This window comes from Hippopotamus amphibius, chromosome 2 (assembly GCF_030028045.1).
Source record: "Hippopotamus amphibius kiboko isolate mHipAmp2 chromosome 2, mHipAmp2.hap2, whole genome shotgun sequence".
In the NCBI taxonomy this organism is placed as follows: domain Eukaryota; kingdom Metazoa; phylum Chordata; class Mammalia; order Artiodactyla; family Hippopotamidae; genus Hippopotamus; species Hippopotamus amphibius.
Window position 1 is genome coordinate 22,268,685 of NC_080187.1, and position 26,213 is coordinate 22,294,897.

The 26,213-nt window shown below is 38.2% G+C and overlaps 1 protein-coding gene across 1 annotated transcript in view; it reads right to left on the reverse strand.

The window, feature by feature from the left end:
- HSDL2 (hydroxysteroid dehydrogenase like 2) overlaps positions 1 to 26,213 on the reverse strand; it is a 62,920-nt gene that overhangs the window by 25,812 nt on the left and 10,895 nt on the right. Inside the window, exons 2-6 of the mRNA XM_057721335.1 lie at positions 24,119 to 24,282; positions 23,071 to 23,169; positions 17,482 to 17,596; positions 11,900 to 12,003; positions 10,647 to 10,745 (exon numbers count right to left, since the gene is read on the reverse strand). Of these exons, the coding sequence (XP_057577318.1) occupies positions 10,647 to 10,745; positions 11,900 to 12,003; positions 17,482 to 17,596; positions 23,071 to 23,169; positions 24,119 to 24,282 (581 nt within the window). The remainder of the gene's footprint in view (positions 1 to 10,646; positions 10,746 to 11,899; positions 12,004 to 17,481; positions 17,597 to 23,070; positions 23,170 to 24,118; positions 24,283 to 26,213) is intronic.

Genomic DNA, 26,213 nt, shown 5'->3' on the forward strand with positions numbered 1-26,213 from the left:
CTGATGATTTCTGGCAAAAAAAATAATCAAGATGTACAACAAAAGCTGATATGCCCTGGATCACAATACCAAAAGTAAGCCTAAAACAAGTCTTATTAAGGAATAACTGGAAAAATATCTACTAGCTTCTGAGTGATTCTCCTGATTATAGCTGGTTTTATTGCAAATTTGGAAATATACATGAATAAATTTCTTCATGTTTTCTAAGCACAAGAAATAATTCTAGCTTTTCTTCTTTTAAAGATTTTATTGTAGTGATAAATATATACTTTAACCACTTTTTAACCAAGTGTATATACATTTTAGCCATTTTTTTTTTGATGGCTTAGGTGCATTCTATTGGTTTTCTTTCAGATTAATCATTTTTAAGTGTACAGTTCTTTGGCATTAATTACATTCGCAATGTTGTGCCACTATTACCACCATCCATTCCCAGAACTTTTCAAAATATCTTTTAAAAAATTTATCTCAATAAATTGGTTTTAATATTATAGATGTTTCATGTAACATCGCATTTCAACTTCTACATACACTATAGCATGTTCACCACCAAAAGTTTAGTTTCCATCCATCATCATATAGTTGACCCCCTTTTACCTACTTCACCCTCCCCCTCCTCTTCCTCTCTGGTACCCACCACTCTGTTCTCTGTATCTACACACACACACATATTCTTGTATATTCTCACTGAACCAACGATACCACTGATTATAAAGTGTACCACTGAGGAAAAAAACCCTGTCAATTAAACTATAATACATTATCAACTATAAAAGCAACATGACATCAAAGATGTAAACATGTGAAAACATGGGCACCTCAGAATCAATGAAATATGGTATAAACTGCTTAACTTAGTTGGTACATAGGTCCCTTGAAAAACAGAAACTAGTTTTGGCTTCTAGTATCAGAGAGGCCAGCTGCCACCTTATCACCCTGACCTCCCTGGTTAGCTGAGTACCCACATCTATATGTAATGTGGTCCAGGTGACAAGAGAACTGCAGCTATTCTGTGATGTTTTTATCTTTCTCTCTGCTGCCACTACCAAGATCAGTAGCCACCAGTTCCAGACTCCCCACCCCAGCTCACATGAAACCTATCCAAAAATGGACTTTCGTCTTCTACCACACTGCTTCTGACCAGTCCAGAGGCAAGAGGCAGAGGCATTTTCGATAGCAGCCCTCATCCCTCCTCCCCTCCCCACCCTCAACTTCAGCAGAAACTATGAAATGGGTCTTGTAAAAAGAGAAAATTATATTTTTGAAGGTGACATAGTCGGGAGCCTGAGATCCTCATGTTGTGAAACTACTTAAGGCATGCTTTCTGGTCCCTTTTGTTTTGTTTTCATATCTTTATTGGAGTATAATTGCTTTACACGGTTGTGCCAGTTTCTGCTGTACAACAAAGTGAATCAGCTGTATTTATACATATATCTCCATATCCCCTCCCTCTTGAGCCTCCCTCCCACCCTCCCTATCTCACCCCTCTAGGTCACCACCAATCATTGAGTTGATCTCCCTGTGTTATGCAGCAGCTTCCCACTAGCTATCTATGTTACATTTGGTAGTGTATACATGTCAATGCTACTCTCTCACTTCGTCCCAGTCCCCATGTGCCCCCTGCCCCACCGCCCAGCGCCAGCCCCACATCCTCAAGTCCGTTCTCTACATCTGCATCTTTATTCTTGCCCTGCCACTGTGCCACTGAGTTCATCAGTACCATTTTCCTGGTCCCTTTTCTGGATGTGCTGAATTCACTGGGGTGAAAGTTCTAGACCCAGAGGGGTAATGTAGCCACAGTAGAGAAGGAACATCGAGCCAGAGAGGACAAACAGTGGACCAGGACACTGTTTTAATTGTAGATTATATATGTCACACTGTACTCATTTCATTAAGTGCAATAAATCTCCTCTTCCTGGAAGGGCAATAATGTTGGGAGATTGCTTCTGGTTCCAGCAAGCATAAATAGAGAACCACTTTACAGAGTCCAGAAAGAAGGGACATGTTTTTTAAATAGAGGCCTCACAAACAGCCAGCAGCCTGAACATCCTCTCAAATCCATTTTCATTGCCTCCATCATGAATAATGCAATAGTCTAGCTAGGCTTCCTGCCTCCTCTTCCCACAATCTTACAAGTCAACCTATATTCAGATGCCAAATTAAACTTCCCAAACCTCAACAACAAACCTCTGCTTCTCTTTTCCCTCTGCTTATTATTGTTCTCTTGCTTCTAAAATTCTAGAGGCTTTCTACTGAATAAATTCAAGCTCCTAAACCTGGCAATCAAGACCTCTGGGCTTAGTTTGTCCATCTCCCCCACAACCTCACACCCGCCCAACATTCAGGCCAATATGAGTCATTTGCAGTTGCTCAAGTTCAGAGAGAAATAAAAAGCCCGCACCCCATCATAGATAAACTGTATCAAACTCTTTGTAGCTCCACCAAACACACAATATTTTTCCTATACTGTGGCCTTTTCTGTTCCCTCTGCCAGGAATGCCTTGTCCAGTTCTTGCTAACTCCAAAATCCTCTTGTGGTCTCATTTCAATTGTTCCATTAGAAAACCTCCTTTCTAAGCCTTTGATCTGAGATACATGGCCCTCTTGCTATGTTTTAAAAGTATTCCATACATAATCCGTCATGCCATGTACCATAAGGAGCATGACTGTAAGTCCAATTCACGATGCTATACAAGTCTAGGACCCCAATGATACCAATGGTTTCAAGATGTCTAGTAAACCTAAAATGCACATCTCAAAGCTAAAGCAAAGATCTCAGCAGTGAGCTGATTTCTTCTTCCAATCCTGTAATGTCCTCCATGTTCCCTGTTACACAATGTTCTCCCCCTTTCTTATATAAGCTTTGTTCATAATATTTATTTTGGACCTAGGTAGTAATCACATGGCACATTCATGCATTCACAGAATATTTATTGAATATCTACAATGACTATAATAAAATGAACAAAGCAGATACTGTCTCTACCTTGAAGTTTTTCTAGCAAGAAAGACATTAAACAATTATAGTTATAAAATCAGCAATTTAATTTCAAATGTTATAAGTGATGTGAAGGAGATGTTCAGATTACTAAATCCAATGGTCAGTCCCCATCTTACAAGAGCTATGAGCAGCATTTGACACAACTGATTACTCTTCTCCTTCCTTGAAACACTTTCTCCAACTGGCTTTCGGGACATCATACTCTGATGTTCTTCCTCCGTTACTCTCCTGTGTGGATTTTTGTCCTTTTCTTCCCAACCTCTTAACAATGCAATGGCCAATGATCCTTTCTCTTCTTCTATTCACTCCCTAGATGACATCATCTAGCCTTGTGACTCTGTATGCCATCTATATGCTGATAATCCACGAACTTCTATCTCCAGCCTGGACCTCTCTCCTGACCCCCAGACTTCCAAACTCAGCTGCCTACTGACCACCTCCACTTGGATGCTCAAACACAATGCCCCAAACTGAACTCCTAACCTTGTTCCCCAACCTCCCCGCTCTGTAGCTTTCCTTCATCTCAGTTGATGGCAACTCCATCATTCCAGTTACTACAGCCAAAATCTTCAGAGTCATCCTTGACTCTTCTTTCTGTCTTATATCCTATATCTAGTCCATCAGCAGATCTTGTTGGCTCTGTCTTCAAAAAACATCAGAACCTGACTATTCTCTGTCTCTAACATCACCCTGGTCACAGCTACTAATATCTGTGCCTAGGTTACTCCAATAGCCTCAAAACTGGTCTCCCTGTTTCCCCTTTTGCCCCATGAGAATCTATCCTCAACAGAGCAGCCAGAGAGATTCTTTCACAAATTTAAATTTGATCAGGTTGCTCCTCTGCTCAAAACCCTCCAAAAGCTCCTCACTTCACTCATAGAGTAAAAACCCAAGAACCCTGGCAAGAACCTACAACATCTGACCATTTCCTCATGGGCACGATCTCCTCACTTCCCACCACTCTCCCCTACTCCAGCCACACGGGCCTTCTCCCTGCTCTTTCATCATTGTCAAGCATGCTCACCTCAAAGGACCTTTCATGGGCCTATGTCTTCCGTCTTCAATGCTCTTCCCTCAAATATCCCATGACTAACACATCCCCAAGCCAAACTCCATGACCTCCTTCAAGTCTATGCTCAAATGTCACCTCAAAAAGGTCAAACCTTTCTACCCTATTTAAAATCACAACTTACCCTCCCCAAAACCTGAGACTCCTAATCTCCCTTACCTTCTTCAATTTTTTCCATAGCATTATCACCTTCTAGCATATTATATACTTTGTTATTCATTACGTTAAATGTCTATTGTATCTCTCCCAATTATACTGTAAGTTCCAGAAGGGCAGATATTCTTGTCCATTTTGTTCTCTGATGTATCTTAAGCAACTAGAACAGAGCTAAGCACATAATAGGTGTCCAGGAAATATTTGCTGATGAATGAAATCTAAAATTTTTAGAGTTGGACTAGGCTTTTACTCACTTTGTTACCCCAGGATCCCAAAGACCTAAAGGTTAGAGGAGTGGCGGCAAGGAAACAAGGATAAAGTGCAAATGATGGTAACAAACTCTTTCGTCTCTCACATTAAATGGTAAACTCTTGGGCTTCCCTGGTGGCACAGTGGTTAAGCATCCGCCTGCCAATGCAGGGGACATGGGTTCGAGCCCTGGTCCAGGAAGATCCCACATGCCACGGAGCAACTAAGCCCGTGCTCCACAACTACTGAGCCTGTGCTCTAGAGCCTGCGAGCCACAATAAATGAGCCCATGTGCCACAACTACTGAAGCCCACGAGGCTAGAGCCCGTGCTACACAACAATGAGAAGCTAGTGCATTGCTAGGAAGAGTAGCCCCTGCTCTCTGCAACTATAGAAAGCCTGCGTTGAGCAATGAAGACCCAATGCAGCCAATAAAAATAAATAAATAAATATATTTTTTAAAAAAAGGTACACTTTTTGAAGGTACGGACTGCATCGCATTCATCTTAGTACCCCCAGGTGCCTTGTGCATGGTAGATACTTAATAAATTATCTGTTGAACAGACAATGAATAAATAGCGCCGAGAACTATGCCTGGCATGTAAAAATGTCTGGAAGAAGAATGAATATAAAGTGTCAAGTAACAGGCACAGTGGTTAAGAATCCGCCTGCCAATGCATGGGACTCAGGTTCGAGCCCTGGTCTGGGAAGATCCCACATGCCATGGAGCAACTAAGCCCGTGCACCACAACTATTGAGTCTGTGCTCTAGAGCCCGTGAGCCACAACTATTGAGTCCATGTGCCACAACAAATGACGCCCATGTACCTAGAGCCCGTGCTCTGCAACAAGAGAAGCCACCGCAATGAGAAACCCTGTGCATCACAATGAAGAGTAGCCTCTGCTCGCCACAACTAGAGAAAGCTCACATGCAGCAACAAAGACCCAATGCAGCCAATAAATAAACTAATTAATTAATTTAAAAAAAACAAAAAATCGCAAATCTTTAAAAAAAAAGTGTTAAGTCACAAAACAGGTACAAAGAGGGAACACACTATGTTCAGACTTTATCTCAGAGACCTTCCTTTCTAACTCACTGCCTGCCTCTCAGTATCTATCAACTTTAGTAACAGCAACGATTAAGGCAGGGAGAGGAAGCTGAGAAAGGATGAGAAAAGGAAAAGAAGCTGAAAAAAGAGGCACAGTAAAGTGTGAGCTTTTAAACTTTTCTACTGTGATTCACAATAAGTAACATTTTTTATCAGCATGACTAAAAACACACAATACCTACACATATATACTTACAAACATATACATATTTCATTTATATATGACATTTATATGTGAAAAAAACTTATGAAACAACACTGACTCTTACTATGTGCAATGCTAATATTTTCTATTTTTTTCAATTAGAAATAAAATGAAAAAATAACAAAATTCTGCTGCCACCTACTAAATCAATTTCACAATCCACTAAATTGATTTCATGCCTCACCAAACTGATTTCATGACTCACCAATGAGTCTTGACATGTTTGAAAAAACTTGTATAAGCAGTTTTTTCACTCTCATCTTTTGCCTCATTGCAACAAATATCACTCTCCAGAAAATCTTAAAAGAATTGTGTCTGCTACAGTAACACAGGGAAATGAAGAAGCAATAAATCATGGTTCTGAACCCGCAGTAAGTCAGGGCATAAAGGAATCTTAGTCAAACTGCAGACAGAATTGTAAACACTTGATTCCTTCTTAAAAAATTAAAAACAGAACTGCCATGTGATCTAGCAATTTCGCTTCTGGGTATTTACCCAAAGACAACGAAAACACTAATTCAAAAATATATAAGCACACCCATGTTCACTGCAGCATTATTTATAATAACCCAGATATAGAAATAACCCAGATGGACCTAATTGTCCAACAATGGATCAATGGATAAAGAAGATGTGGTGGGGCTTCCTAGGTGGTACAGTGGTTAAGAAGCCGCCTGCCAATGCAGGGAACACGGGTTTGATCCCTGCTCCAGGAAGATCCCACATGCCGAAGAGCAACTAAGCCCATGTGCCACAACTAGTGACCCTGTGCTTTAGAGCCCGTGAGCCACAACTACTGAGCCCATGTGCTGCAACTACTGAAGCCCATGTGCCTAGAGCCCGTGCTCCGCAACAAGAGAAGCCATGGCAATGAGGAGCCCGCGCACCACAACGAAGAGTAGCCCCCACTCACCACAACTAAAAGAAAGCCCGCACACAGCAAAAAAGACCCAACACAGCCAATAAAATAATTAATTAAAAAAAAAGATGTGGTGATACACACACACACACAAAATGGAACATTACTCAGCCATTAAAAAAAATTGAATCTTGCCATTTGTGATAACATAGATGGATCTAGAGAGTATTATGCTAAGTGAAATGTCAGACAGAGAAAGACAAATATCACATGGTCTAACATATGTGGAATCTGAAAAACAAAATAAAACAAAATGAAAACAGACTGATAGATACAGAGAGCAAACAGGTGGCTGCCAGAGGAGAATGGGGTGAAGGGTGGGGCAAAATAGATGAAAGGGATTAAGCGGTACAAACCTCCAATTATAAAATAAGCCATGGGGATGTAATGTGTAGCATAAAGAATATGGTCACTAATAATGTAATAACGTTGTATAGAAACAGATGGTTACGAGACTTATCGTGGTGGTCAGTTCACAGTGTATGCAAGTGTCAAATCACTATGTAGTACACTCGGAACTAACATAATATTGTATATCAACTATACCTCATTTAAAAATTTTTTTTGATTTCTGGAGTTCTTATTACAAAAGAAAGATACTGATTAGAGAGCTGGCTGCAATGGCTAAATTTTCCTAAGAGTTGCATTAGCAACATATACCAGGGTTCCATAAATTCTCACCCACAGCCCCTTGTTCTCCCAGCTTCAATACCATAGACCATTAGGCCTTTCACTACTGCCTGGAGCTGAGGAAATCTCCTCACCTAGTACACAGCAGATGGGAAGCAAAAGAAATCCCTCATTTGCTCCTAAGCTACAACTCTGGGTACATTTCACACTGCTGTATACGGCAGTTCTGTTCAAGAGTACCTCTAGGGCTATAATAATCTGCAAAAATACTGAATTAAATATTCTTTTAACAGTCAGCTCCTACCAACCTATTCATCTACTAGGTGAAAAGGCCAAAGAAGTATCCCCAGAACCCTGCAGTGTCTGCCAAGTGGTAACTGTCCACTAGGTATTTGCTGAGTGATGAATGAATAAATAAAATAATGCCAGAAGGAAGAAGAATGGGAATAAACAATATAAAGTCCCTTAGAGGATACAGAATACACTCAATGACCCAAAGAAGAGAATCAGGAAAATCCAATATTGACTCCTAAGGAGTTTCCTTGGAAAGGGTCACACTAATTTACACGTTGGAGTTCTGATGTTAGTGCAACAACGGTTCTGTTAAAATTTTTAAAAGTGAAAAGAAAAAGTGATTCCCATCACATTTTCTCATATGAGCCCTTTAAAATTCAACTGCTTCCATATTTCTCTCTTTCCCAACTTCTAGATTTTGAAAAGAGAACTTGGTAAGCTTTTGGTTAGAGATTAATCTTACAGTTTCCTTTAGAGTATCTCTTCTATACCAAGAGTTCTTACTTGGTACCTGTATTTCACATACCCAGTCATTCTATCATAATCCATTTACACTTAACCATATATATTACAGCATTACTTGCTTGCCATTATTTCCTCTCTTCATTTCCCTCCATCCTGAAAAGCCTCTGCTCTGATTGCTCTGCTCTTTGGTTATGAGTCCTTCTAGAGCATTTTTCTCCAATGTTTTCTCCTGGAACATTCCCATTATTTTCATCTTGTCAATAAATGTTCATCTTGACTAGATCCCTTCCTATCTTTAGTCTATAGATGTTATTCCACTGCTTTTTTGTTTCTGGTATTGAAGATATAAAGAGTTGGCAATCTGGTTCTTTCCCCTTTATAAGTAACATATATTCTGCCTGAAAGCTTGTAAGATTTTCTTTTTATCTTTGAAATTCTGAAATTCTCTCGGGTGTCTTTTCTTCCTCACAAATTCAGCCTCAAATTTGGTAAACCTTCTAATGCACACACTGAAGTCTTTCTTCAGCTCAAGGGAACTGTTTTCTATTTTTAGTTCAATTGTTGTTTCTCCTCCATTTGTTCTTTTTTCCTCCCTTGGCACTCCTGATATTTGCATGGGAAGTGCCGTAAGTCTCTTTTCTTTCTTTTCTGAGTGTTTTTGCTCTGAATTTTGACTTCCCTCTTGCACTTAAACTTTCAAGCTACTTATTCAGGTATTAACAGTGACTAGCCAATCCTTCAACTACTACAATTTTTTTCAATTTGAAACACAATCTCTGTGTAGTTCTATAAAGCATTTTTCATGTAAGAATTCAATCTCAAGTAATTATTACATTTATTTGAGCAAGCTATTTTCTGTTTTCTTTAGCAGTGTTATTTCAATGAAAGCTGTTATTCTGGGTGTTTTGTTTATTCTTTCTGTGTCTGGATTTTGAAGCCCCTTAGCTGCACGGCACTTTCTGTCTCCTCACTGCTCTACTCACCCTTAGATAATTTTAACAATGGCAACCTTGCCTGCAGGGGCAAGTGCAGCAGTCTCTGCCCCATGGGTAGGCAATAAGGCAGATGTACCAGTTACTGAATCCATTTGAAGGCCTTAAGAAGAATTCTCCCTGGTCTCCTCACTGTTCAGCCTCCAGGGTAGGAAACATTTATCTAACCTGTTGAATCACCCAGTTAAGGTCCTCAGATCTCCATGGGTGGAGCTCTTTCCAGGAACTTGAGTATTATTTCTCCTTCCAATGCTCTCTACTGGCCCCATTGTGTCCTCTGGCCCAGAGGGGAATAACCTCCTTCAGGCTTCTCACTTACTTCTCTTACAAAATCAAAGCCTTGCTCATTCCTTCCAAGTCCTGCCTGCCTGCCACCCCAACAGCTGCTCCACTCAGGAGAGTTTGCCGGTAGTTGGAAAGGGTGGACAGCAAGGAAATAAATTTCAATAGTCACTTTCTCAGAAACCCCCTCTACCATCAAATAAGTGAAAATATTCCAGTCTGCAATCTGTTTCAAGGAATGTAATGAAGAACATGAAGATAATTTCAAAGCGAATCCACAATTACCATTCATTCAACAAATACCTAAGTGACCACTGAATGGAGGACACTGTCCCAGGAGCAGACATACCAGTATTGACCCCTAAGGAGTTTCCTTGGAAATGGACCACACTAATTTACATGTTGGAGTACTGACGTTAGTGCAACAAAGGTTCTGTTAAATACATAAAATGAAAAAGTGATTCCCACTACGTTATCTCTTTATCATACTTTTGTGGTGTAGGACTGTCATTTAGATTTAAGATGAAAATAGTTACGGTTTTCACAGGCATTATCTATTAAATATATGAAAAAATGTATAATAAAAATAGTTTTTTTCTTTTACTCCTTTAAGCTGTTCTGATATATAAGTGGAGAATAAGAACCCACAAGGACAGGCCGTCCCTTTCTGTAATTTTTACTGACTCTCCCTCATGTTTATACAACATATTCCCTAGCCTGTACCCATCAGCTTCCATCATACATTTAACTCTAAAGCTGCACACAAAGCCCAGTCACATGCAGGTTATTCTGTCACCTAAAGGGGATCCAGGCACTCTGAACTTGGAACTCATGTGAAAGTACAGAAAATTCGGTTTTTCATAAAGGAAAAAGATGAAGTAGTAAGAATAGCAGAAAGTAAAGAATTATTTGCTGGGACATGTGCAGAGAAAACAAAAGTATGAGAATCTGCAGATTTTTTTAAGGAACCAAAGACAAGGATGGAAAAAAGGTCAGGGAAGCGCACATGGCTTCTTGTTGGCTTTAATGAGACTCTTCAAGTGCTCCTGGGTTCAATGTTTCTAGTATAGCAATCATGTAGCCACGTAGATCAACTCAAAGCTAGAAGATGACTGAAAGAGGCCTTTTATATACAATGAAAAATTGAATATGTTTCCCAACAGACAGATTGAGGTTACCTTTGATGGTCTATTCACTGGCACCCCACCCCACCCACCCAAGAGTGTCAAAGACAATAAATGAGAATCCAATAAATAGACTTTTTATAAGTACATACCTGTTTTAGGCCACAATGCATTGACTGCAATTTCACCTTTAAATTCTTCTGCCATTCCAAGCACACACATAGACATACCATACTTAGCAATGGTATAAGCTGAAAAGAAACCACCAAGAATTTAATTAAGAAAGAAATTAATTTGTGAATATAAATAACCAATTTCTTTCTATTACTGTTTCTTCCTTGATACATTTTTTTCAGAATTATTTAATAAAATAATAATACAAAATATATTTTTTAATGTACTATTTTTATTTTTTTTATTTTTATTTTTTTTTGGCACACAGGCTTAGTTGCTCCGCAGCATGTGGGATCTTCCTGGAGCTGGGATCGAACCCGTGACCTCTGCATTGGCAGGCGGATTCTTAACCACTGCGCCACCTAGGAAGCCCAATGTACTATTTTTAAAAGAACAGTTTTTATAGAAGTAACTATAGTAGTATGGAAATAGTTTTATACATATCAGGGATGAACCACTTTTATATATTTTCATCCTAATATTCGATTCAAAGAGGCAGTAATAAACTTTCATTTCTCTTAATATTATGGGGATAAAGTTACATTATTGTTTCTTAATCTGTTTTCTTTTTTCTTCTTCAAAAAATGAAAGTAATCAATTAAAGGAAAACTACTGCTAGTAAAATATAAACAAAAGGTTGCAATTCATTTAACCTAGTCATTTAAAACAGTTTTGTTCTATGGATTCCTGTTTCAATTGTCTTCCTTTCCAAATTGCTTTGAATCACGTTGAAATAAGGACTAAGTATCTGATAGAACTATTTCAAAGCAGGTACCTATACATAAATCTTGTTATTTAGCCTATTTACCTTAATTCACTAGTTTGCTGTGAAAGGTAAAGTATTTCATGGATAGTTTTAACCAATGTTATTGAAGAATGAGTTACATACAATAAAACACGCCCACTGACTTGAGGGAACTTTCTAGGACAGGGATGTCCACATCTCCTTTTGAGTATTGGTTATACAGGTGTATACGTTTGTTAGACTCATCAAACTGAACCATTAACACCTGTGCATTTTACTTAACGTAAATTATATCTCAATTTTTTAAATTACAGGTAGAAGATAAAGAATCTACTTACCAAAATGCTACTTGCCAAAATGCTACTGATTTCTGCACAGAAAATTTACTGTTGAACGCTATGTACAAATTGTGACTACATCAGAGATACACTGATTTAATACAAAACAAAATGACTAAATAAGCCATCCCCTCATCTTGCCACCTACCACAGTGCTGTTTGAACCACAGTGGATTCAGGTTCAGTGGTGGGCTGAGATTGAGGATGTGAGCAATTTTACTCTTTTTCAAATAAGGAATACATGCTTTAGATCTGAAAGCAAAACAAAACACAAGTCAAGTTTCCAGCTTTCTAACAGCTTCATTACTTTTTTAAATTATATTTTAAACTACTTCTGCGGAGCAAATGAACTTGTTCGGTAACCTATAGGGTACTTTTGTTACTTTTTTTCCTTCACTTATCTGGAATGAAGATAGGAAAAGCAACTAATATTCGTCCTTTGAAGCTTTGCATAATGGCCTGAGCATATGATCTGCCTGATGAAAATAATCAAATCCATGGCGCATTAGCCTTCAACCCAGCTTAGATTATCCTCAAGAACATCCTTCCAAGTCAGACAGACCTGGGTTCAAATCCTCCTCCTGCCCTTCACTGTGTGAACTGGGGCAAAATATATAGTATTCTAATTCTCAGTTTTCTCATTTGTAAATGTTGGTAATACCTGCCACTATCTAGGACTGACCAAGGGATTAAAATGAGATGATACACATGAGATACTTAAAATAGTGCATACATTAAACAGGAAATAAACAACTCCTATCATTAGTATTACATATCCTGAAATTTTTTCATCTTAGTAGGTATAGTATTCCTACCACCCTGGAACTGTAAGTTGATAACATTAACTCCCAATACATTACCAAATTTAACTTGTACCAATATGCAATGCAATATGCCTTTGGGGGCAATATTTAATTGGTTTTTTTTTAACCCATTCAAAAAGGTAGGTAATTGATTTTACAAAAGACACAGGTCCAATATTTTTTAAATATTTAATTTTTAAGCTATAATATATAGCTTAATAACATATTGTAGCTTAATAATTTCATAGTTTTTAGTTTTATTTCGCATTCAATAACTTCTAGGACTTGAAACTAGTCCGTTCTTCTTTAGTCAGTTTATTACCAATGTACAACATTCTTGTTACCATCTGCAATGTCTTTTTAAGTTTATAAACTAAATACAATCAATATCACTAAAGGGTTTTATTTTTCCATTCCAAAGGTGCTTCATTTTTATGGGGATGAGGTGGAGAGGGGCAAAAAATATTACAGCCGATAGTCACTAGAACAGTGAAGCTGCACCTCAAAGCATCAGCAGGAAACAAACAACCTATTCCAAGCAATAAGACCATATTTCACACTCAAGGGAAAAGAGTTCATTTCATTTACATTACAAACATGAGCTTCTCCTTTGGTCTATTAAACAAACCTTCCCATCTGCACTTTGCTTGCCTAACCCTCAGTATTACTAATGCTAATCAGGTATGTTTTCCATGGCAACATGCCCTATCTTACACATTATATTGAGAACTCTGGGTACCACGCCAGGCAATGTACTTATTAGTTATTACTTTCACATGAATTATTTTACTTAATCAGGGTTATAAGTTCAAAGGCCTACAGGGCATGTGAGTAAATGAATAAAGTGAGCTGGGTATAAGAAAGATCACCTGTTGAGAGATACAGTTGAGCCTTATTACTGAATTTCTGTACGCGTTTAACATGATACGAATACATATAATACTGGAGATTATATATTTAATTAAAATTTAGAAATACAAATAAGGATCTGCATTCTACCTCCTCTCTTGTCTTCTTAACCTGTTTCTTTTTTATTTTTTTTTAAATAAATTTATTTATGTGCTGCATTGGATCTTCATTGCTGCACACGGGCGGTCTCCAGTTGCAGTGAGTGGGGGCTACTCTTCATTGTGGTGTGCAGGCTCCTCATTGCTGTGGCTTCTCTTGTTCCTGAGCATGGGCTCTAGACACATGGGCTTCAGTAATTGTGGCACACATGCTCAATAACCATGGCTCACGGCTCTAGAGCACAGGCTCAATAGTTGTGGCACATGGGCCTAGCCACTCCACAGCATGTGGGATCTTCCTGGAGCAGGGATCAAACCTTTGTCCCCTGCATTGGCAGGTGGATTCTTAACCACTGCGCCACCTAGGAAGTCCCCCTACCCTGTTTCTTTTTGTTTGTTTCATTTTATTTATTTATTTATTTTTTTGAGGTACACCAAGTTCAATCATCTGTTTTTATACACATATCCCCGTATTCCCTCCCTCCTACCCTGTTTCCTTAAACCACTAAAACACAAGTCACAGGCCACAGGGCCCTGGGCACCAGGGGTCAGGAAGCAGCTCCAGATCCTTGCTGAAACCTCCAAATAGGTCAGTTCTTTGGGCCTTCCCCTACTCTCTTTCCAGAGGATGCTTCTCAGGCTTCCCTGAGAAAACAAGCTATACATATCTCCTATGAATGAAATGAGTGTCACTAAATAAAAAAAGAAACAAAAATCTGAATGGAAATGTTTCATTATGAATTTCTCTTTTATGCCTTTCATAGACAGCCAAAAACCTGACACACTGTTTTTGGTTCAAAGGTCAATGCCAGGTCTTTCACCTGGCACTGCAAAATGCCTTTATCTGGGAACAATGTTTAATTTTATTTAAAAATAGCTGTTAATAAATATAGGAACTTTCAACAGTAAATAGAATCTTTGCTTTGAAAAAGGGTTTTATTTTAGGGTATCTATTCCTGAGATATTTGTAGATCTATTACTCTACCGTACTCCCATTTAATTTTTAGTACCTTAGTGCCCTACAGCTTATGTATTCCATTCATAGTTCTTCAACTACACAGATAGTATTCATTGATAAAGGTAATATTAAAGGTTAGTTCATTTTCCCATAACAGGATTTTCTGGTTTTGTTTTGAACTGAACAAATCTACAAATAGGAGTGTAGTTCAGGCCATCATTTTCACGTTTGGAAAATGACCTTTTCCAAAGGTATAGGGAAGGGGCCAGATTGTTCTTCCAAAACGCGTTTTCCAAAGACATAATTTCACAAGAAATGAGCAATGAGAATCACATACTTGTGTTTCCATAAGTCACGTCAGCTAAAAGAGCCAAGTCTTTGACCCAACCTTTGCTTGGGAACTGAGCTGGGAATTTTCTCTTGAGTGGCAAAAAAGAATTGATTTCTTTGTAATCAAAAACAAGATCTCTACAACAGTACACCATGGCCACACAACCTTGTCATAGAACCGACGATCACTGTGTATTCAACGTGAGTAAAGCACTGAACGGTCTGCAGTTCAAACCATGGAAGTCTATTTAATTCTTAGAATTCAAAACACAGTCTGTTTTTAACTTTTTAGCGAAAGCAACTCCTGGTGAACAACACAATGAACGAACAATCTCCACGCCTCCATGAAACACTTCTACGCTCGTTTAGGCTTGGGTAAGTTTAAAGTTAACACTGCTCATCACAGCAACGCTGTCTATAGCTATGGTTACTACTTTTGACAAATCCACATTAAACTTTCTAAGACATTTCTCAACACTTAAGTCATTTCCTGATGTCCATGTCATGAGTATCCAGTCTAAAAAACATTAATCACATCAAACTTCTCCTGACACCATAAATAAATATAACTGGGTGGGTCGACTATTTATGCCTATGGCTTTGTCATCTACAGTAGAAATCGCCACAAATGATTTAACTCTTTCATCCATCATGTCCTTCTAACCCTTAGTTCAGCATGCTGAGCAATAGTATTCCTGGTTAGGTTTATATTTTTAAACACTTATTTAAATGAGTGTTTACATTCAGTCAAAATTCTTTCACAAAGTTACCAGCTGTAGAAGATTTTGATGCCCAGATAATTTCTTCTTGTAACACATAACTGCATCATCACACAGCAGCATTGCTTATTTTATTCAAAAATAAACACAAACCCTATTGAAATGTTAGTCCTTTTTCTAGTTCGTTAAGCTTCTCATAACAATCTTTTCAATATGCTTGCCACAGATCTTACTATGGTTTGATTCTCTATGGTTTCCATTCAGTAGAAATATACCTGTTTACACACTGAATTTATAGAAATATGCCCCACATGTACAAAGAAGTAAGCTCTCAACCATTTTACTTGAACATATGGCCCTCTTGGCATATGTAACTTTTTCCCACTTCAGACAGAGATATGTGTATGAGAAATACTTTGCTTTCTCCTTCAATATAAGAAGAAAAAGTGCAAGCACAATGATAAATGGCAACTTTTTAGCCTGCCCTCAGCATTCAGAGACAATGGCACTCAGGCCCCATCTGATGAAGCAGCTGATACCCTGCCACTGGGCTATGGTACCTAACTGTTGCTGTGTGGGAACGCTGTCTCTACAAGGCCAATGTTTCGAGAAAAGCCAGAAATCTGGATTTTTGTATAAATCTCCTGATTTTTATCATGTAGGCAACTAACGAAATGATGAATATGGGTAACTAATAAAAACAAAATTTTTAACACTGTCAGGGCCAAGTGTGGCAGATCCAAAAAAACACATCCAAGGGCAAAGTTCAGAATGAATGACGGGTTTTACATTTAACCCCTGTGACCAATCCTATGACATGCTTCTCTATTATCCCCATTTTACAAATGAGAAAGTCTGCAAGAGGTTAAGTTACTTGTACAAGGTCATGAAGATAGTGAGTGGGGGGTAAGATTTGAGTCTTCAAATGAGTGTGTCTCCAAAGCCCAAGGTGCTAACCACCTGTTCTATGCAAATATATAAGGCAGATAAGAAAGTTCTATGCTGATCTGTCCTTATGTCCACATGAAAAATGGCAGAATCTGAAGGCAAATAAACAGATAAACAAATGGACAAATAAACAAGAGTGGACTGGGCCTGACCAATCCAGAATACATCAGAACTACATTTGCTTTCATTCTATATTTGATATTTCCCCTGATACTGCCCAAGATAGCATTAGCTTTTTTTCAATTACACTGAAATGGGATTCATAATGAGCTTCTTGTTACTTATACAACTGAAACCCCATGTTTTTCAGAGGGAGGAGAGACTACTGCTGGTTTGCCAGAAGACTCGGTATGTATATATATACACATTTACTCACGCGCATGTTTGAAAATGCTTGAGCTATACTTTAGGCTTTATTTGATTCACAGAGAAAAGGTGCTCTGAATCAAACTATTTAAAATACTATCTACTGACTTGGAGCACTTTTAGGCTTTTATAAGGACTGACTAGATTTTTTTAAATTAATTTATTTATTTTATTGGCTGTGTTGGGTCTTTTTTGCTGTGGGGGGGCTTTCTTTTTAATTGCGGTGAGTGGGGGCTACTCTTCGTTGTGGTGCACGGGCTCATAGCTGTGGCTTCTCGTTGCAGAGCACGGGGCTCTAGGTGTGTGGGCTTCAGTAGTTGCAGCACATGGGCTCAATAGTTGTGGCTCACAGGCTCTAAAGCACAGGCTCAATAGTTGTGGCGCACGGGCTTAGTTGCTCTGCGGCATATAGGATCTTCCTGGAGCAGGGCTCGAACCCGTGTGCCCTGCATTGGCAGGTGGATTCTCAACCACTGCGCCATCTAGGAAGCCCAGGACTGACTAGATTTTAAAGTGCATTGCTAACCTATTCAAATCTGTTTAAAGCTAGTTCTCTGACAAAACACTACAACACTCTCCCCCACAGCTCTTTAACTTACGTAAGATAGGTGCCTCTCGTGTTGACGTTCATCATCAAATCCACTTTCTTCGTAGGTGTATCCAACGTGTTGGTCAAGGTAATAGCACTGGCATTATTCACCAAAATATCAATTCCTGTTTTCAAATAATCAACTTTTTAGTAATGTCGTTTAGACTTTATAACAAAAAGAAATAAAAAGCATTTACTCTATACAGTTGAATCCTGAGTTCACAAACACTTCTTTTAGATAATGTGACTGACCAACACATTAATGCAAGACTCAACAGCTATGTCAAAATGATACCCAAATAATTTTCACTGGCACACTGGAGACAGCCCATCACCAGGGCTCCACTGGAAACTACAAGTAAGCTGAGTCCTTAGTGGTTTGTAGCTTCTGTCCTTAACTGTTCTCTTACTTCCTGGTCTTTCCTCCTTGTCTCCAAGAATCTTAGGTCAAATTCCTTAAAGTTTTCCCTCCTCTCTATCATCTTTCCAAGGCCGGCCTGCCTTTTAAGCACACCGGTCTCCCTCCCTCGAAGGCCCTTACTTAAATGAAAGAGCTCCTTTCTGGTCTTGGCAACTGAGAAAAGAGAAATGACCTAGAGTTCCAATTCCAGGCAAATCAGCAAAGTAGGTCGTTTGTTTTGGTAACTTATACACAAAATAAATAAATCTAGAATAATGATTATTTCTGCATATTCTATCCAGTCCTTATCCATATGTAACACTTACAGTTACAAGCTTAAATAATGTTAAATGAAAATGGTAAAATACAAAAGCATCTCAAACACATTCCTGCATTTCTACATGGCCTTCATAAATCTTTCTTTTTTTTAAACTGAAGTATAGTTGATTTATAATGTTGTGTTAATTTCTGCTGTACAGCAGTGATTCAGTTATACATACATACACAATCTTTTTAATATTCTTTTCCATTATGGTTTATCACAGGATATTGAATATAGTTCCCTGTGCTGTACAGTAGGACCTTGCTGTTTATGCATTCTACACACGATAGTTTGCATCTGCTAATCCCAAACTCCCAGTCCTTCCCTATCCCACTTCTCCCCCTTGGCAACCACAAGTCTGTCCTCTATGTCTGTGAGTCTGTTTCTGTTTTGTAGATAAGTTCACATGTGTCATATTTTAGATTCCACATGTAAGTAACATCCCATGGTATCTGCCTCTTTCTGACTTACTCCACTTAGTATGATAATCTCTAGTTGCATTCATCTTGCTGCCATAATTCTTTTTAAAGAGCATTTAATATTCCATCAAATAGATATATGACAATTTCTACTGCTGGGGTTAGACTACTGACATAAACATCTTTTATTATCCTCTTAACTTTGCTTTGCCCTTCTCTCACAATGTGTGGATAATGGTTTAAGTAAGGTTATTATACTCACAACATTTTAGTCATAAGCTCCCTTTCTTCATATACAGTAACATCATAAAATTTTGATCACATCCTCATTCCTCAATTTCCATATTCTTTAGTATACAGTTTATGCTACTAATGTTTTCTTTTTTTTGCAACTTATTTATTTATTTATTTAAGCTCTTTATTGGAATATAATTGCTCTACACTCTTGTACCAGCTTTTGAGGTACACCAAAGTGAATCAGCTATATTTATACATATATCCTCATATCCCCTCCCTCCCGCTACTAATGTTTTCTTAAAACATGTCCTTAGAATAACTATGGATTCAACTATATTACATTTTGTAGCTTCATTATAACAAAACAAACTCAAGTAAATCACCTGTATATATGAGACAAGTTTCAGGTCCTGCGACTACCAGCTTTCCAGAATGAACAAAATGATGATGGTTGCCTTCACAAGTGGCAAAGACTGGTAAGAGGAATTTTTAAATCCAGGACATGCTTCTCAATTCACAAAGCTAGATGTTGCTCAATCACATCACTAAAAGATAATCACTGAGTGGCTGCTCTGTATAAGGCACTCTGTTAGGGCCTAACAGACAGGGAAGATAATATTCACAAAAGAAGCAGCCAGGTGGGAGTAAAGCAAATTGAGTGTGGGACTGGACTGATAGGTATGCACACCACCTGTGTAGAATTACCCTCCTTTGGGAGATGAAGCTAGTGAGGGTCAACCCAATCAATGGAATTCCTTGGATAAATCAAACCTTTACTGACTTCACCTCTTATTATGTGATAATAAGTGACAACTATGTTAGCAAAGCAAACATCTGGGCCCAAAAGCAAAAGAAAGTAGATGAGGAATGAAGACATACTGATTGGGCAAATTATATTTGACTTGCCAATGATAAAGAAAAAAAAAAAAAAAAAAAACTGGGTCCCACTAAGAGGTAACTAAAAATTTCTAAACTCAGATGGGCCAAATTAAAATGGATGAGGAAACAATGGTGGGGAAATGATAGAGAAAAGGCATATATGTATGCCTGCTGCAAGAAAAAAAGTTGGTAGGAAAGATTCTATCTGTGGTTTATGAAATAGCATAATTTACTCAAGGCCTGAAAAACTCTGAAGATGAGGGAAGGCAAGGGGACAGGGAGTACTATGAGGCACAGGCCCCCGAGGGCAGAGGTTTGAAAGCATCACTCACTGCTCAGGACTTTGTTAAGGATAATTCCCCAGCAGAGAGAAATATCAGGACAAAGGTAAAATCTGCCCTAAAAAGCAGACTTCAAAGGCCTACAAAACTCCAAACCAGACCATAACAGTAGCAACCACAGAATGGAACTAAACCAAACAAACAAAAAATAAAGGCTTGGGAGATCTGTGGAAAAAGAATACAGAGGAAAAAAAGAGCAGGCTATGAATCATCTCATAAATGTGGCATCCATCCTGACTGGGAGACAGCAGAAGCTGAGTTGCTGAACAGGGCTCACTGAAGAATTAAGAATTAAGATTCTGCATTGTGATGCCAGAAAAGCAGAAGCTAATGGGCAAACGGAGAGCAAAACATTTTAAATACATTAAAGTGGATCCTAAGGAGGAGGGGAGGAAATATTAGGAAAGATTCCAAAATGGAGATGACTCCACTAACAATGTGTAAATTTAGCAAGACAGAAGTGTTTCAGATGCCCATCGCAACAATCAGCAGCAAAATACATCGGGAGATTTTTCCCCCAAAGATATGAAAAGCATACCTTCTTTTTTTTTTATACATCTTTATTGGAGTATAATTGCTTTACAATGCTGTGTCAGTTTCTACTGTACAACAAAGTGTATTGGCTATATGGATACATATATCCCCATATCCCCTCCCTCTTGAACCTCCCTCCCACAAGCATATCTTCTTAATTGAAGATTTCTACCAACTGAGCTAAGTTCCAGTACATGAATGCCAAATCAATAACCTGGAACAACTGGCTTCTGAAGAAACAAAAAACCAAGACCTGCTTTTGTCCCTTCCACCTTCTCTGTTTACTCCTGGAAAAGCAGATCACGATAGACAAAACTGGCTTAATCCGACACTGAAGATGCCGAAGGAATGATAACAGGTTCAATGGAAGACAACCTAAGCTACAGTGTCTGAAAGAACTGAGACCATCCACATATCTGAGTAAACCTCCTTGGCTGGGACAAAATAGAGTTACTCAACAGAAAATGAGATTTCAGTTTGACTCTTTAATTTGGAGAGGAGAGATTTCTTTCAAGAAAGAGATTTCAGTTTGGCTCTTTAAATTGTGGCAACAACAGGAGAAGAAATTAATTTGTGGGACTTCAGTCTGTAGGAGCCCAACCCTGGAAAGTGAAGACGCCTCACATTTTGACACTCAGGCACATATTTGTGGACTATGCTGTCATTAGTACATAATGTGTAACTTCTTGTGAACCAGATTAGACAACGCAGCTAGAATTCAAGACAGGAAGTTAAAAGGGGGGTGAAAACTAATATATATAAGATGGATAAACAACAAGGTCCTACTGTACAGCACAGGGAACTATAGTCAGTATCCTGTGATAAACCATAATGGAAAAGAATATGAAAAAAAAAAGAATGTCTACATGTGTATAACTGAGTCTCTTTGCTATACAGCAGAGATTGGCACAACACTGTAAATCAACTATACTTCAATTAAAAAAAAGAGTAAAATTAAAAAAATAAAAGGGGGATGAATTCTGGGCCTATATTCTATAGCCCTGAGTATCTTTAATGTCCATCTTGACTCTTGAAATGAGTCTTGACTCTTGAAATGAGTCAAGACGGACAAACCTTTCAGAGGTTTCTTGGGACAATACCAGACAACAGCTGAACTGCTGATGTTCTCTAACAGAATTATAGGACAGAGATAAAGTTCGAGAAAGGGCTCAGACAAAACTGGTAGCAGCTGTCCCCAATATTCTGATGATCTCAGTCTTCAAGAAGGATAAACTTGCCTGCAGTTGATAAACCCAACAGATCAACAGAAAGAGCTAAAACTGGATGAATACAGAGAAAGGAAAAGCTCCAGTCTTCCATCCTTACCCACCTTATCCCTTCATTCCTCCCTAAAAATGAATGGCTAAACTAATTAGGTGAAGCCCTAATTGGTACTAACTAGTTACTTTTACTGGTAGATAAAGTCATTTTAGATAATGACCAGGAGTAAGATTCTGGATTTAAAGGAAGAGGCCCCATTTGAGCCAAAGCTTTGTGCTCCAGTACAGAATAATACAGCACTCTATATGGGAGTTATTTATAAGCACGAGCCTTGCTAACAATAAAGCATTACCTTGTTTCCCATTGACCAATATCCTTTGCATGTACATACCGTCTCTGGAATATCATAGGGAGAGAGAGGTAATAGTTTGGGCAGGATCTGGACATGGCTAGGTGCCTTGCTAGATTATCGTCAGTCTCAGTTCAACTCCCAATACTTGCTTATGAACTAAATGGGGAGAAAAACGAACTAAGATCTAAAGTCGTACAAGATGAGGATCAAAGGAATGTTTCAGGAATTCAGAAAGAAAAACGCACACTTCTGATTAGTTGGCACAGTCAGGACACTGGCTTCATGAAGGAGATGAGATTTATGCACAAAAAGGTGGGATTGCAAAAGACAAAGAAGGGAACATTTCAGGAAGGATCAGAGGCAGAGGAGTGAGCACTGGAGGAGCGTCAGGAATGGGAACAGAAAAAGTTAAGAGACAAAAAAATTCAAGGTAAGGAAATGGGTGTAAACAATTCTGGCTGGAGTAAGGAGTCTACATAAGAGTGTAGAAGAAAGACGGAACCAAAACAAGTCTGTTAACATCAGAATGTGAAATATCTTGAATGTCAATAGGCTATCTGCACTTTATTAAATAAACATTAAAAAGTCATCAGATGATGGTTACGTGAACCAGGGAGAAACAAGTGGACAGGATCTGGGGAACCACTTGGCTAAATGTATTTTATTGTCAAGGTCTTTATTTTGGATGGTAAATTTGTTATATTACAAAATGATTTTTAACAATTATTCTATTAGTCATCAGATGATTTTAAGCTGCACTTCTGTATGAACAAATACCCATTCTGGTTATACTCAGAAAGTAAAAAAATAATCAAAAGAAAATTAAAAATTAAAATTATAGTTACATCTATACTTTACCAATATTCAGTAATCATTTCAGAATGAAGGCACTACCTCCAAATTTCTCAACTGCTTTCTCCACTGCACTGCTGATTTGCTGTTCATCTCTTACATCAACAATACAAGGCAAGGCCTTTCCTCCAGCTGCTTTGACTACAAAGGATAAACAAAGAAGCATTAAAGGATACAAATACTAAATCTTTCATCAATATCAAACCTCTGACAGTAGAGTCAAAAGAAAAAAAGTACCCCACTTTCAGAAAATCAATATAAACAAATAACTATGTCTTATAACTTAGTAGCAACTCTGCCCTATAGTAGGACAGACTGATAAATTCATATCCACCTGAGACTAGCCAACTCTACTGAAAAACCAAAAAAGGAAGGTAATTTTTAAAATGCTATTAAAAAGAAAAAAGGGGGGGAGGGGTAATTTAAAAGACCTTTATTAAAAAAATTTCCAAAAATGCACAAAAACATAAAGAATAGCATAATGAACTGTCATGAATCCATCACCTACCTTCAATAATTGGTAATGTTTTGCCAGTTATTTATCTACTCCCAATTCTGTTTTGGTTTTTGCTGGTGTGTTTCAAAACAAACCTCAGGCATCATTTTATTCATAACTGCTTCATATGTATTCCCCTGACATAAGCACAATACTATTAACATAACTAACAAAACTGGCAACGTCAACTGCAGTTGAATTTTTAAGCCCTCACTCCTGGCACAATGCCTTGAATATGAGCACTCAGTAACTATCTGTGAACTGAAAGTATTAAAATAATGACTTCAGAATTGTGCAGAGAACAAGTAACATGGAGCGCTTTTTCAAAGTGCTGACACCGTCCACCTCTCAAACTCCTTCCTCTACTTTCACTCCTGGGCTCTCTGCTCCCAACCAAGAACCAGTGCCCTCATGAGACATAGTATTTAATGGGAGTCTCTCCCATCACTTAAAAGTGCTAGGGAGAAAAATGGTTCCCAAACACTGCCCTAAGGTAACAAAATATTTCTTTAACCATATAAAATTATTTTTAGGGTAGACTTCGGATAGATAGAATTAAACTTTCCAGCAAATTCTCTATTTATTGAAACTCACTTTCTTCAGCAGCAGTATAGATCGTGCCTGCAAGTTTGGGGTGTGACTGGGTGGTCTTCGCAGCAACAACTATATTTGCTCCATCCTTGGCTGCTTTCAGAGCAATAGCTTTGCCAATGCCACGGCTCGCACCTGTGATGAAGACAGTACATCCTGCTAGCTTCCTACAATAGAACAAATGTGACCTTATTATTAGAAAGCTCAATGTTTTTGTTTACTTACCAGTATCAGGAACTCACGCACATATTCACAAAACATGTTTCCTCCTCTATCAAACTTTCTCTAAACCCTCCTCCCTACCCGTCTGATAGCTAATAACTCTACTCCCACTGTACAATGCTCTACAAATTATTACAACTGCAGTGGCTAGATCTGCTGCAGTCTGGCAAACAAAATCTGCCTAAGCGAGAAGTAAATCTTAAAGAGAAATGAGGAGTTAATAAACTGCATAAACGCATTTTTTTCCCACAGAAAAAGTGTTAACAAGGCTTATTTTTGAAAATTTTTAAAAAGAGATTATTTTTGAGCAGTGGGATTATGAATAAATTTTATCATATTCTTTATATTTTTTGGGATATTTTCAAGTTTTCTGCAATGAATACATACCACTTAAAAGGAATCATGCAAAAGCTAATAATTGTTCAGTGGATGCTCACCACTGCTTGTAACAGCCAGGGTGGAAACAACATAAATGGCCATCAACTGATGAATGGTTAAATAAAATGTTGTATATACATGATACAATGGCATATATTCAGCAATAAAAAGGAATGAAGTACTGATCTGTGCTACATGATGGACCTTGAACACATCATGCTAAGTGAAAAAAAAGTCACAAAGGACCTCATATTGTATGACTCCATTTATATGACGTGTCCAGAACAGACAAACCTATAGAGACACAAGGATTAGTGATTGCCTAGGACTGGGGAGGGAGGAGTTGGGGGTTGACAGCTGAGGGGTATGGGGTTTCTTTTGGGGAGGATGAAAATATTTTATTTTCACTGATTGATTGTGGATTGTGGTGATGGTTGCACAACTCTGTGAATATACTAAAAACCACTTAATTGTATACTTTAAATGGGTAAATTGTGTGGTGTGTGAATTACATCTCAATAATACTGTTAAACAAATGAACCTAGAAAGCTGGCAAAGAACTCAGGGTATTGTTCAAAAGATTCTCTGATCCAAATGTACTGAGGGAAGTTTTCTGTGCCCATTCATTTATTTACATCCACCCAACTTAACTTTTAACTTTCTACTTATTCAGTTGTTAGATGAGAAGAAAACCTGCATAAAGTCAGATAACAGAGAGGGAAACAGACTTTCTTGTCTACTTTATAAAGGCAAACAAAAAGCTTGTTTAAGGAGAAGGATGAAGAGAGGACAGCAAAAGTGACAATGACAAAGAGAAAAAGGGACAGTAATCAGAGACAGGGATAACAGATAAGCAGGCTTGTTAACAAAAGAACATAAAGCTCTTGCCAAGAACTGGAGGATTACACTCTAGAAGCAAGTTCAGAGGTAAAAGTGGGAGAAGGGTTTCTAAATAAGGAATAAATGGTTTAGTAAAAAAGAAGGGGAGTGCAGAAGTGAGGAAGAGACAGGAGTGTCAACTACTTTTAGTGAAAAATAGCAAACATACAAAAAGCATATAATGTGTACAGTTTAAAGAACAAAATAGGGCTTCCTAGGTGGCGCAGTGGTTAAGAATCTGCCTGCCAATGCAGAGGACATGGGTTTGATCCCTGCTCCAGGAAGATCCCACATGCCACGAAGCAACTAAGCCCATGTGCCAAAAAAAAAAAAAAAGAACAAAATAAAACGAATACCAAGAAACAGAAACAGAATACTACCAATGCCCCAAAACCCACCTGTCTCTTCCTCTCTAATTATCCTTCATCTTCCTCCCAACCCAGAAAATAACAACTATTAATACTTTGTTATTACTCATTCCCTTGTTTTTTTAGTATTCCTAACACCCACGTAACTATGTCTAAGTCAGGCCAAACCCGACCCTCCATCTGTTTGTGTTAAGTCCTACAGCTAAGAATGGTTTTCACAGATGAACATTTATGGTCAATTTGATGATAGG